Below are 13496 nucleotides of genomic sequence, written 5' to 3' on the forward strand. Positions count from 1 at the left end.
GGGATGTTGAAATGCCTATAGTTATCCTTGGGGACCCAGCCTACCCCTTAATGCCATGGCTCATAAAGCCATACACAAGCAGCCTGGACAGTAGTCAGGAGCTGTTCAACTATAGGCTGAGCAAGTGCAGAATGGTGGTAGAATGTGCATTTGGGCGTTTAAAAGTGCGCTGGAGCAGTTTACTGACTCGTTTAGACCTCAGCGAAACCAATATTCCCACTGTTATTACTGCTTGCTGTGTGCTCCACAATATCTGTGACAGTAAGGGGGAAACGTTTATGGCGGGTGGGAGGTTAAGGCAAATCGCCTGGCTGCTGATTATGCGCAGCCTTACACGGGGCGGTTAGAAGAGTACAGGAGGGTGCGATACACATCAGAGAAGCTTTGAGAACCAGTTTCAGGAATGGCCAGGCTATGGTGTGAAAGTTCTGTTTGTTTCTCCTTGACAGAAACCCCCCCCACTCCCAGGTTCACTCTACTTTCCTGTAAGCTAAGCGCCCTCCCCTCCCCGCTTCAATCACCGCTTGCAGAGGCAATAAAGTCATTGTTGCTTCACATTCATGCATTCTTTATTTATTCATCACACAAATAGGAGGATAACTGCCAAGGTAGCTCGGGAGGGGTGGTGGAGGAGGGAAGGACAAGGCCACACAGCACTTTAAAACTTATTGAATGCCAGCCTTCTGTTGCTTGGGCAATCCTCTGGGGTGGAGTGGCTGGGTGGCCAGAGGGGGCCCCCCCACTGCATTCTTGGGCATCTGGGTGAGGAGGCTATGGAACTTGGGGAGGAGGGCGGTTGGATACACAGGGGCTGTAGCGGCGGTCTGTGGTCCTGCTGCCCTTCCTGCAGCTCAACGATATGCTGGAGTATATGAGTTTGATCCTCCAGAAGCCTGAGCATTGACTTCTGCCTTCTTTCAGCAAGCTGACGCCACCTACCATCTTCAGCCCGCCACCTCTCCTCGCAGTCATATTGTGTTTTCCTGCACTCTGAGATTGTCTGTCTCCACGTAATTTGCTGTGCTCTGTCAGTGTGGGAGGACAGCATGAGGTCAGAGAATATTTCATCACGAGTGCTTTTTTTTGCCTTCTAATCTTCGCTAGCCTCTGGGAAGGAGAAACATATGCAGCTGGTGGAGGGAAAAAAAGGGAGAGTGGTAGTTAAAAAGACACATTTTATAGAACAATGGGTACACTCTTTCATGGTAAACCTTGCTGTTAACATTACATAGCACATGTGCTTTCATTACAAGGTTGCATTTTGCCTCTTATTGAGGGTATGCCGGTTTGGTGTGAGAGATCACTCCCGCAGGGCCGGGCAACAGAATTCGGCTTGCAGGCAGCCATGGTAAGCCACAGTCTTTTGGCTTCTTTAACTTTCATAACATGTGGAAATGGTTTCAAACAGCAGCACCCTCATTTCTCATACGAAGTAGCTGTTGGGTTGGCCATTTAAAATGGGTTGGCATTTTAAAAGGAGGGGCTGCGGTTTCCGGGTTAACATGCAGCAGAAACCCAAATAACCCCCTTCCCCACACCCAATTCTCTGGGATGATGGCTTCACCCCTCCCCCCACCATGTGGCTAACAGCGGGGAAGATTTCTGTTCAGCCACAGGCAAACAGCCCAGCAGGAACGGGCACCTCTGAATGTCTGCTTACTAAAACCACCCTATTTCAACCAGGTGGCCATGAATGATATCACTCTTCTGAGGGTAACACAGAGAGATAAAGAATGGATGTTTTTTGAATGCCAGCAAACACCGGGACCATACGCTGCAATGCTTTGTTCTGCAATTATTCCCGACTACGTGCTACTGGCTTGGCGTGGTAAAGTGTCCTACCGAGGAGGATGGAATAAGACTGCCCTCCCCAGAAACCTTTTGCAAAGGCTTTGGGAGTACATCCAGGAGAGCTTTATGGAGATGACCCTGGAGGATTTCCGCTTCATCCCCAGACACGTTAGCAGACTTTTCCAGTAGCTTTACTGGCCACGAATGCCAGGGCAAATTAATCATTAAACACGCTTGCTTTTAAACCATGTATAATATTTACAAAGGTACACTCACCAGAGGTCCCTTCTCCGCCTTCAGGGTCCGGGAGCCCGCCTTGGGTGGGTTTGGGGGGTACAGGCTCCAGGTCAGGGTGACAAACAGATCCTGGCTGTTGGGGAAACCGGTTTCTCCGCTTCCTTGCTGTGAGCTATCATCTTCCTCACCCTCAAAACCCGCTTCCGTGTTGCCTTGGACAGAGTCAAAGCACAGGGTTGGGGTAGTGGTAGCTGCACCCCCTAGAATGGCATGCAGCTCATCATAGAAGCGGCATGTCTGGGGCTCTGAATCGGAGCGGCCGTTTGCCTCTCTGGTTTTTTGGTAGGCTTGCCTGAGCTCCTTAATTTTCACGCAGCACTGCTGCGGGTCCCTGTTATAGCCTCTGTCCTTCATGCCACTGGAGATTTTTTCAAATATTTTGGCATTTCGTCTTTTCAAATGGCATTCTGCCAGCACAGATTCGTCTCCCCATACAGTGATCAGATCCCGTACCTCCCGGGTGGACCATGCTGGAGCTCTTCAGCGATTCTGGGACTGCATGGTCACCTGTGCAGGTGAGCTCGCCACTCTGGCCAAACAGGAAATGAGATTCAAAAGTTCGCGGGCCTTTTCCTGTCTACCTGGCCAGTGCATCTGAGTTGAGAGCGCTGTCTAGAGCGGTCACAACTGAGCACTCTGGGATAGCTCCCGGAGGCCAATACCGTCGAATTGGATCCAGAGTACCCCAAATTCGACCCAGCAAGGCTGATTTCAGCGCTAATCCCCTCGTCGGCGTGGAGTAATCGATTGTAAGAGCCCTTTAAGTCGGAAAAAAGGGCTTTGTCGTGTGGACAGGTGCAGTGTTAAACTGAGGTAACGCTGCTAAATTTGACCTAGATTCATAGTGTAGACCAGGCCTTAGGGTTGCCAGGTGTCCGGTTTTTGACCAGAACACCTGGTCAAAAAGGGACCCTGGTGGCCGCTAACTGGCACATTCAAAGTCTGGTCAGAGGCACAGAGGGGCTAAGGCAGGCTCCTTGGATCCGCGCAGTACCCAGAAGCGGCGACATGTCCCTAGGTGTAGGAGCGGTCAGGGGGTTCCTGGTGCTGCCCCCGCCCTGAGAGCCAGCTCCACAGCTTGCCAGCTCCCATTGATCAGGAACCACAGCCAATGGGAGCTGCGGGGGCGCTGCCTGTGGGCCAAGGGCAGGGCGCAGAGCCTCCCTGACAGCCCCTGGGCCTAGGAGCCAGAGGACGTCGCCACTTCCAGGAGCCACCTCAGGTAAGTGCCACCTGGAGCCCGCCCCGCACCACAAACCCCCGCTCGCACTCCAACTCCCTCCTGGAGCCTGCACCCCAACTGCCTACCTGAGACCCCTCCCACACCCAAACTCCCTCCCAGAGCCCACACCCCCTCCTGCAACCCCTCATGCACCCCAACCACCTGCCCCAGCCTGGAACCCCCTCCTGCACTTTGAACCCCTCATCTCTGGCCCCACACCAGAGCCAGCACCCCTGCCCCAGCCCTGAGCCCCCTCCTTCGCCCTAAATGTCTCATCCCCCTCCCCACCGCAGAGCCTGCACCCCCAGCCAGAGCCCTCACCCCCCCCCATCCCAATCTCCTGCTCCAGCCCAGAGCCCCCTCCTATACCCTGATCCTCTTATTTCTGGTCCTACCCCAGAGCCTGCATCCCCAGCCAGAGCCCTCATCTCCTCCCGTTCCTCTGCCCCAGCCCCGTGAAAATGAGCAAGTGAGTGAAGGTAGGGGAAAGTGAGTGACAGAGGGATGGGGCGAGCAGGGGGAGGGACCTTGGAGACGGGACGGGGGCTCAGGGCAGGGGTTGGGGCAATGGTGTTTGGTTTTCTGCAAATAGAAAGTTGGCAACCCTACTGAGAGTGCTTCATCCAGAGAGGGGGAGCAGTGGTTGTGGCCATGGCAGAGGGGAGAGCCACCCACCAGGCTGCTGCAATGAGAAGCCAGGAAGAGGGCTAGAAGAGAGCAGAACCATGGGTAGACCCCTCCATGGATACGAAATGTGTATCTGCATCCGATCTGCAAGCACAGTCCACAAATAGAAAAGGAGTACTTGTGGCACCTTAGAGACTAACCAATTTATTTGAGCATGAGCTTTCGTGAGCTACAGCTCACTTCATCAGATGTTTACCGTGGAAACTGCAGCAGACTTTATATACACACAGAGAATATGAAACAATACCTCCTCCCACCCCACTGTCCTGCTGGTAATAGCTTATCTAAAGTGATCAACAGGTGGGCCATTTCCAGCACAAATCCAACCTGGATTTGTGCTGGAAATGGCCCACCTGTTGATCACTTTAGATAAGCTATTACCAGCAGGACAGTGGGGTGGGAGGAGGTATTGTTTCATATTCTCTGTGTGTATATAAAGTCTGCTGCAGTTTCCACGGTAAACATCTGATGAAGTGAGCTGTAGCTCACGAAAGCTCATGCTCAAATAAATTGGTTAGTCTCTAAGGTGCCACAAGTACTCCTTTTCTTTTTGCGAATACAGACTAACACGGCTGTTCCTCTGAAACCTGTCAGTCCACAAATAGATTTGCAGGGCTCTAACCAGGGGCACTCTCCCTGGAAGCCCCTTGAGGTTGAAGGGCTCCTCTCTGCCCTAAGTGTTGCAACCGCACTCAGCAGGGATTGGAAGCAGCTGGTCTGGGGACCCACCCACTAATTCGCATCCCTCCTAGGCTTGTCCCATTGCACTGCCCGTAGCTTGAGCGATGTGTCGGGAAGCGGAAGGCGACTGCGTAGCAGAGGATCTTGGGAGTTGTAGTCTTTTGTACGAGACTGACCCATAGGAGCCCCGCTCCTTAGCCCAAGCTGGGAACTACAACCCGCGCCGAGGTCGTTGTTCCCCCGCTAAGATGGCAGCTCCCTTGGTGCTGGGGATTGTGGTGGCCGTCACGGTCCGTGCCGTGCTGTATCGCTCCAGCCTGGCCGGGTTCATCTCCGAGCGGGTCGAGGTGGCGTCCCCTGTAAACGCCTGGAAGCGAGGTGAGACCTACGGGGCAGCAGCCTCCCTCCGGCGGAGCACCGCCCCCCTCCTCCCCCCGGTCCCGAGGGAGCACCGCCTCCCCCCCGGCCCCGGGGGAGCACCGCCCCGCGCCCCCCCCGGACCCCCTCCTCCCCCCCGGCCCCGGGGGAGCACCGCCCCGCACCCCTCCCCCCGGACCCCCTCCTCCCTCCCGGCCCCGAGGGAGCACCGCCCCCCCCGGACCCCCTCCTCCCCCCCGGCCCCGAGGGAGCACCGCCCCGCACCCCTCCCCCCGGCCCCCCTCCTCCCTCCCGGCCCCGGGGGAGCACCCCCCCGGACCCCCTCCTCCCCCCCGGTCCCGAGGGAGCACCGCCCCCCCCCGGATCCCCTCCTCCCCCCCGGCCCCGGGGGAGCACCGCCCCGCGCCCCCCCCCGGCCCCCCTCCTCCCCCCCGGCCCCGGGGGAGCACCCCCCCGGACCCCCTCCTCCCCCCCGGCCCCGGGGGAGCAGCCCCCCAGCACCCGGCACCGCCCCGGGCTGGATGAATAGGCTGCCCCGGCCGGAGGCGAGCCCTGCAGGGCCGTGAGCCTCGCTGACAGGAGTGTCGGTTAACACGCGGTCCCGAGCGTGCAGCGCTTTGCAGACAAGCAGCGTGACAGGCCCCTGCCAGCAGGACTTCCTGGGCCGGGGGCGTTGGGGCTAAGCTGCGAGGGGCTAGAGCCCTGCAAGATGCGGCTCTCTCGAGCTGGAAACCGGCGCGTGTGTTTGTCGCTGGGTGCAAACCCTGGGCGTGAGAGTAGAGACGGGATCAAAGTACCCCCTGTAGGCAGGAGGCCGAGGCTCTTTGCAGAAGCCCTTGGACTGGAGCTGGCAGTCGCGGGGGTGGGGGGAGACAAGAAATCTCAGAGTAATTTCACTGTTTCTGGTTCTTCTTATAAAACCCGATTCAGTGGCCAAAAGAGGCTTGATGCCATCTCTTCTTTTCTGGTCTGGAACAGCTTGTGAGCCCCACCCCAGAATAGGCCCCTGTTTAGAGAGTTCTCCTGGAGGTGGGAGACCCTGTTCAAGTCTTTTCTCTCTCTTTGGCTACAGGGAGGGGAGGCAAATTGAACCTGGGTCTCCCACATCCCACTAGGCTTAAAGTGATAAGGTGGGCAGCACCACCACCTCCTGCTATTTTGTGTGGTGCATGATAGGTGCCTAACACAGGGAAAGCCTATATTACAAAATTAAGTTGATTTAAGTTACATTGACATATGGTCACCCTGGGCTGACAGCCGGAGCCTGGGGTGATGTAAACAACAGTGTCTACGCTGATGCTGCATCGACCTCACTACATTGACCTAAGCACTATGCCTCTTGCGGAGGTGGAGTTATTAGGTTGGTGTAGTGGGTGACCCACATCAGTGGGAGCAATGCTGTAGCGTAGACGCTTACAGAGTTGTTGACCTAACTCTACAGCGTCGGCCACGGCTTGTTCTCGGAAGAAACGGCTTAGACACCTAAGCCGCCTGACTCCAGGAGAGAGGTTCCTAGTTGTGGATCACTAGCAGAAAGTGGTAGCTAACTCTGGCTGAGAGAGGAGAGTTTTAGTATATGCCCCTCTTCTTGTCCTCTTCCATTGGCTAGCCAAGGTGGGAAGCCACAAAGCTTGCTGGCTTTTATGGATTGCATTCTATAGGTGCCTGTCTCTTCCCATTCGGAGCCTAGGTGCCTAACTCAGGCTTTGTGGATCCCACTGTTGTTCCAGTGGTTTTCTAGGTGCCTGAAAGTTAGGCGCCACAACTCTCAGCATTGCAACACTTAAGTCCCTTTGTGGATCTGAGCCCATATTCTTCAAGATTTTACAACTAGTAGATTTCATCCTCACGCCTATTTTTTATTCATATATTGGAAGAGTAAAACAAGCTTTCCTAGCTGGCTTTTTAACATTGAATGAAATAACCTTTGAACTAAACGAGTTGAATGATCTGAAATGAAGAAAATAGTCTCTGTACCTGTGGAAGAGACCAATGCTATCTAAAGCTGGTTTAGCACTTCACCAAACTGGTTCCAGGTGCTTGGCCAGTGACTTCCACCAGTTCAGTGGTTTGACTTTCTTTAAAGCATCAGCAGCAATCATGTACAGCTTAATATTATTTTTCTTTAATTTTAAGAGTACAGTAAGTTTAGGCCTTAACAAGTTGTCTTAACTTCATATTTAATTTTAAATTGCTTTATTTTTCAAAGCAAAAATATATGTACTTTTATATAAAAAAGTCAGTTTTTTAATTACTAATTTTTTTTTTTCATCCACCATGTCCTGAGCCCAGCATGGAGGTCATTGAGAGCACAGGAGAGACCGTCTCAATTCCAGTGCCCATGTTGCAGCATCCCTGAGCTGCAATTACAAGGAAGGTTGTGCTCAGCTCCATGCTGGAGCATGCTCAGTGCAGATGGAGTCTTTGAGAAATTTAACTGTGAAGCTCTAGCAAGTCCTTACTGAACATGTGTGATCTATGATCTTTCAAAGGCTTATAACTTGGCCAAACTTTCACTGGTTCAACAAAAGACACATCCCTGACACTAAGGCTCTGCTGCCAAATTTCAAGACCGTGCACTAAAGCATGGGGATAAGAACAGCCACACTGAGTCAAACCAGTGATCCATCTAACCCAGTATCCTGTCTTCTAAAAGTGGCCAGTGCCAGACGCTTTAGAGAGAATGAACAGAATAGGGCCATTTTGAGTGATTCCGTCCCCTCTCATCCAGTCCCAGCTTCTGCAAGTTGGAGGTGTAGGGACACCCGGAAAATGGGATTTCATCCTTGATTATCTTTGCTAATAGCCATTGATAAGAACACAGAGTTTCTCAAAGAAAAGGTCGCCAGAATTTTTTAATGTGGGCAAAACTACATATTTTTTTCAGAAGCCCCATTCTTGGAAACAGCTGAACCATTTTAGCTGAAATTTCCTTAAAACATTTAGCCTGAGGTATGCACCTATTAAGGAAAATTTCAGTCTGAATGCTTGAAGTTTGTCCGAATTGTAAGCAACTGGAAACAGGGTCTTATAATTGGAAGTGGTGGGCAGCCTTAAAAATAGGCAGTGCTACCAGCCCCACCTATAATAATTATTAATATAATTTTTTTGTATTGTGTGCATCTGGTTCAGGACTGTAAAAGTGACTTTCAAGGCTGTCCCATGTCTCTCTAGCCAAACACAGTAGTTCCATTCAAAATGTAGTTTCCCTTCAAGATGTGCAACTTACTAATGGCTTGATGCCTGCTTAGGGAATGGAAGCTTTTATCAGCATGGACTAGGTATTAGTTTTGTGGGTGTGGCTGTTATTTCAGAAGAAATTAATGTGAGAAAATCAGAGACAGTAGCATGCCTTATCAATCAGACACATGAGAATTCTGTGTACAGTTAATTGAAAAACATTCCAACTGTAATATTTTTAACTGCCTGAAACAAATCATTACATCATAGCAGGTGGTGTCAGTTTTGACAAATTTGCATGGTAGAAATAAACCAGAAAACACCTAATTCTAGTTGCTCTGTCAGTTTTGTATGATTTTGTGTGATCTGTTCAGACAGAGATTCATTTTGAAATTCTTATGATCACAGATATTTTAAAAGCTATAATTCTGCCATTTGTGAGATTTGCTATATCTCCAGTCCACAGAATCCTAACGTGGATATCTTGTGTGTTTCAGTTGTTGAAGGGCTAGCTTTGCTGGATTTGGGTGTCTCACCCTATTCTGGAGATGTCTTCCATGAAGTAAGTGAACATGTTTCATTTTTCTAGGATAATAATTCATACTATTTTATCTTATATACGTACACAGTGCCTTTAAATGTCCAGCTATGTGTGTGTGTACTACTGTGTGAATTTCAAAAAATAAATAACTTGATTTATAAACTTCAGAATCATGTAGTTGTCTGTGTAACAAATATATGCATTGAGTAGCCCTGCTACAAAGTACCGTTCATGACAGCACAGCTGGCTGCTGCAAAATTGATTGACATTGTAACTGGTGATTATTACTGCATATGCAAAATTAAGACCAGGGGACTTCATTAGCTGCAAATATTCTGTTCACATGCAAATTTTCCTAGTAGAAAAGAGATCATAGAAATGCAGATATCGGTGTTATTGGCAGTCTGAACAGAATTGTTCTGGACAGAATTATTTTCATTTTCTAAACGTAATGCACTAGTGTATCAAGATAAGAAACAATCATCAGGTTATGACTCAATTCACAGGCATCATCAACATATTGGTGTTGGGTTATCCGTGATCATGCATGTGCTGTGTGTCATCCAGGCTAGCACTAGTAACACTGGTACGGTTATTGGGTGGTGTGCTCCTGCATGTCCCTCCTATATTTTGCAGTAATATCAATGCCACCTTTGACATCCTGGTGCTCTTCCTGCTCCTCCATGTGAGGGCCTTTATCCTTCAAGCACTTATGCATCTGAGAAAATTTGTTCACATGGGTAGTTTGTATGTGGACATTGCAGCTGGGAGGTATGATTCCTAGCATGGGCAGACAGACTCACGCTAGCTCAGCTCGAGCTAACATGCTAAACGTAGCATTGTAGATGTTGTGGCATGGGCAGCGGCTTGAGCTAGCTGCTTGAACTTGGACCAGTGGATTGGGTGGGCTTGGATGCGGGCAGCTAGTCTGAGCTGCCACCTACGCAACAACATCCACGCTGCTATTTTTAGCATGCTAGCTCAGGGTGAGCTAGCGCAAGTCTGTCTACCCATGCTGGGAATCACAGATCCCAGCTGCAGTGTATATACGCCAGCAAAGCTCATATGCATAAAAGTGTAAATGCTTGCAAGATCAAGGCTATGGTCAGCTGGAGGAGAAGGGTTCAGAAATAAACCTGTGGTGCCAGCATCAGTGTAGTGACACCCTATAAACTGATTAATTCATTGCCTTCTTGGGGCAAACATTTTCTTTCCTTTTTAATGGCCTGATTTTGTGAATGCTACTGAGTATAGCTCTTAATGTTGTGAATAGTCTCAGTAAAGTAATTCGTACTTCTCATGGTACTAAGAGTTTGCAGGATTGGGGCCTGAGTTTGTAGGGGATTGATAACATTTGACTGTGTCTTTCTCTTTCACTCTCTCTTAGACCCCGTTAATAATATACTTGTTTCATTTCCTGATTGAATATTCTGAATTGGTGTTCATGGTAAGTGTTGCTTCAATCTTATTTTAAAAAACAAAATAACCTGTTCCAGGAATGCCCTTCTTTTTAAAAGCAAAAATATATTTAATTTTTTTAAATTATTGATTTTTATCCACCAAATCCTAGCCCAGCTGAGGGATCATTGAGATCAGTGAAGTGTTGAGAGTGCGCAGTTCCCACAGCTTCCATTCACGTCAGTGAGAATTAAGGGCAATCAGCAGCTATGTGGATTAGGCCCCAATGAGCCCAAGAGCTATTTAGAAAGAAAGACATGTCTATACATAAGCATGCTCAGTTTGCACCTCCCTCTCCCTCCAAATACTAATCTTCATTAGAACTTCCTGCCTGGATAAATGTCATCAAGGGGAAAAACAGGGACTTGACACAAACCCCTAACGCTGACCTGAAAAGGTAGGGGAGGGAGAGTTTTGTGCCCTATAGCAGTGGTTTTCAACATTTTTTCATTTGCAGATCCCTAAAAAAATTTAAAATGGAGGTTTGGATCCCTTTGGAAATTTTAGATATGGTCTGCAGACTCCCAGGTTGAAAACCACTGTCCTAAATAAATAGGGTACAAACTCTGGTTTTCCACTGCAAGTGACTTTTAGTGAAGTATGTAGAGATTATACTTTCAAATTGTGAGCTTCTTATAGAAATCAATGGCAATGCTCTGGGGAGTTTAGTGGGAGTAGGAGCAGGTTCTGTCTGAGCACATTAGAGTTAAAAACACTCATGTGTAACAGTAAATTATTTTGTCTATTCCATAATACAAATAAACAAAAATCACCCAGCTAATTGCATCTATTCTCTGCAGCTCTGATGACAAAGGCAATCTAGCACCTCTCACAAGGGCTAAAAATTGATTATAACACATGTATGGCAACCATTTCAAATTATTTGCTATGAGCCCTAGACAATTGATACTGTTATCTGGTGAGCAGTGGGTCAATTCAGGAGGCTGCTCTTCTGGTTCATTGGTGAATGTGTTCTTAGCCATATGTGCAGTGTCTAACATGCTGTCTCTGCTGTGGCTAGATCAGTGGTTCTGTAACTCTCTTATCTTTTGGGCCACTTGATGAGAGACCTCCTATTTTGTGAACAATTTCTCCTCTTCCAGTCCCCCACTTCTTGCTTCTCAAAATATTCACTTCTCTGTACCCACCAGGAAGGGCTTAAAGAAACACTGCTACTTCATTTGCCATAGCTTAAGACCCACAGGGCTAGAATCTGCAGAGATGTTTCCATCTCACACCCTGAACTATTACCAATAGTAACTATGGTGAATGTTCAATTCAGAGTATTGGTGCAGTATGGCATGTGGTGGTTGCATTTGCTACTGTTTTCCTTGTTTGAGTGACCAGTCAGTCTTTTCCTGCTTTCCTTTCTTTAGATAACTGATGTGCTAACTGCTGTTGCCCTCTACTTGGCCGTCCAGGACTTCAACAAAGTTGTGGTAAGCAGACTTGCAGAATCTGCCGATCTTTGTTCTCTCGACCAGTGCAAGTGTATTTCATTAAATGAAAATGTGAAGCAAGTTCAGGTCTACTCAGACAATGCTACTGATTAGCAATATCTACTGATTAGCAATAGCTACGAAATCCGCAAAAAGGTCAGCAAACATGGATGCAGAATGTGGATGAGTCTCCATGGACCCTGTTAACTTCTGCTGTTACATGTGTTTCATGGGGGTGGCTTCTAAGCATGATGTAGGTATTGTGGTGTTACTCAAGTTAACGTAATGGCTGTGCACTCATAGTTTTTATGATTATCTCTCACATGCATACCTCCTTTCATCTGAAAGGATCTTCAAGCATTTGAGAAACTGATATTGAAAGTATGCCTTGGGATCAGGTCAACCATAAGTGAAATGCAGCCTCTTCTGGGGTGAAACATGGCAGCTGGTTGACCATACACAGTGATGGGATACAACAGTTTAAGACAGGAATTGAGGACTCCTTTTCAGTTGTAGTGAGAATTTTAGGTGTGCAAAACTAATTACTGCTGTAGGGATTTGGCAGGACAGTGGAGCTCTCAGTCTTAGGCCTGTTCCCACTACAGCTTTTAACCAGTTACTCACATGGTTGGCTTTGTCTCCACACACAGCATGGTTAATTTACAGACCAAAAAGTACCTAACAGTAACTATAAGGTTTATTAGCTGTAAAGAAGCTTGTAGTTTGAGTTCACATAATCCAGAATGGTGGAGGACCGATAATTCTGCTGCACTGGGCAAGAAATCTGACACCAGAGTGATTTAATCCCTATCATTCCCTTCAGAATATTAATATATGGAATTTGAAGCTAGTGGCTCTCCCTGAGGAAGGTGTGCTTTCTTTCATAAATAACTTAATTGAGGCAATCTTTGCAAATAGGAGACTCTGTGTCTGTAACGGCAGCACAGTGTTCCCTAGTATCATGCTGGGACATTGATTCATTACCAATTTAAAGGAAGGGTACTACCATTTTCTGCAGCACCTATGTGTTCATTGGAGGTCTCTCATCTAAGCAGGGACCTGGCCTAACCTTGCTTAGCTTGGGAGAGCTGAAGAAATAATAGCACAAGGTGATATGGTTCCTGGTGTCTAAAAATCCTCACCAGTACAGCAGTTCTTCAGACTCTCTGTGGGAAGTTTCAGTAGATTTACAGATCACCTTTTTCACTTCTCTGGAGAACATATATTTTTAGTGGGGGAGATATGAAATATATTTTGGGTGCCCAGAGGAGATCTCTGACAGATGCTCTGAAGCAACGTGCATACACAGAGATGCACAATCCTGAGTATAGCATAGTGAATGGCTTTGTTTGTGTAGAACTTAGATGTTACATTGGGGGTTTTGTAAAGTTCACCATTCTTTGGTGACAATGCAGGCTTTAGAGAGTGCACAAAAGCTGCCATGTTGCATTTGAAAACACACTGGGCATTCAAAATGTACATCGAAATGACTCTTAATAACTGATTCAATAACTCCCTCGTTGCACACGCAAATAGAGCAAATATCACTATTACCGTTACTTAGGGCAACAAAATAAACTAAACTGGAAGCTATTTTGGAGCTATGAGCTGAAAAAGCATTAGGAAATTGTCCAGGAAGTGCGAACACTTTGTTTTTATTTGAGCTCCTATATCTCCCCAGTGCCTCTTCTGATTTCCCTGACTTGACAGAAAAATCCAAGTCTGGCATTCAATCATGTCTCTGCAATTTCAAGCAGAATGGTTTGGGTCAGGCAAAGTCAGTAGGGAGGGGAGTCAAAATTGGGCTTGTTAAGCATACCTT

The 13496-nt window shown here is 48.2% G+C and overlaps 1 protein-coding gene and 1 long non-coding RNA gene across 3 annotated transcripts in view; one reads left to right on the plus strand and one right to left on the minus strand.

The window, feature by feature from the left end:
- Nucleotides 1–563: 563 nt before the first annotated feature.
- Nucleotides 564–4817, minus strand: LOC125622091 (uncharacterized). Its single transcript, XR_007352649.2, has 3 exons — nucleotides 4727–4817; nucleotides 2068–2617; nucleotides 564–1130 (listed from the first exon to the last, which is right to left on the minus strand). It is a non-coding gene; the product is annotated as an uncharacterized LOC125622091 (long non-coding RNA).
- Nucleotides 4818–4823: 6 nt separating this feature from the next.
- PIGU (phosphatidylinositol glycan anchor biosynthesis class U) overlaps nucleotides 4824–13496 on the plus strand; it is a 42499-nt gene continuing 33826 nt past the window's right edge. Inside the window, exons 1-4 of one of the 2 annotated variants that reach the window (XM_048819675.2) lie at nucleotides 4824–5056; nucleotides 8734–8798; nucleotides 10165–10224; nucleotides 11612–11674. In XM_048819675.2, coding sequence (XP_048675632.1) covers nucleotides 4927–5056; nucleotides 8734–8798; nucleotides 10165–10224; nucleotides 11612–11674 — 318 coding nt within the window. In that variant the 5' untranslated portion in view covers nucleotides 4824–4926. Of the gene's footprint in view, nucleotides 5057–5572; nucleotides 5944–8733; nucleotides 8799–10164; nucleotides 10225–11611; nucleotides 11675–13496 lie in introns of those variants that run through there. The other variant, XM_075118835.1, reaches the window with a different exon arrangement.

The sequence above is a fragment of the Caretta caretta genome, chromosome 13 (genome assembly GCF_965140235.1).
Source record: "Caretta caretta isolate rCarCar2 chromosome 13, rCarCar1.hap1, whole genome shotgun sequence".
Classification (NCBI taxonomy): Eukaryota; Metazoa; Chordata; order Testudines; family Cheloniidae; genus Caretta; species Caretta caretta.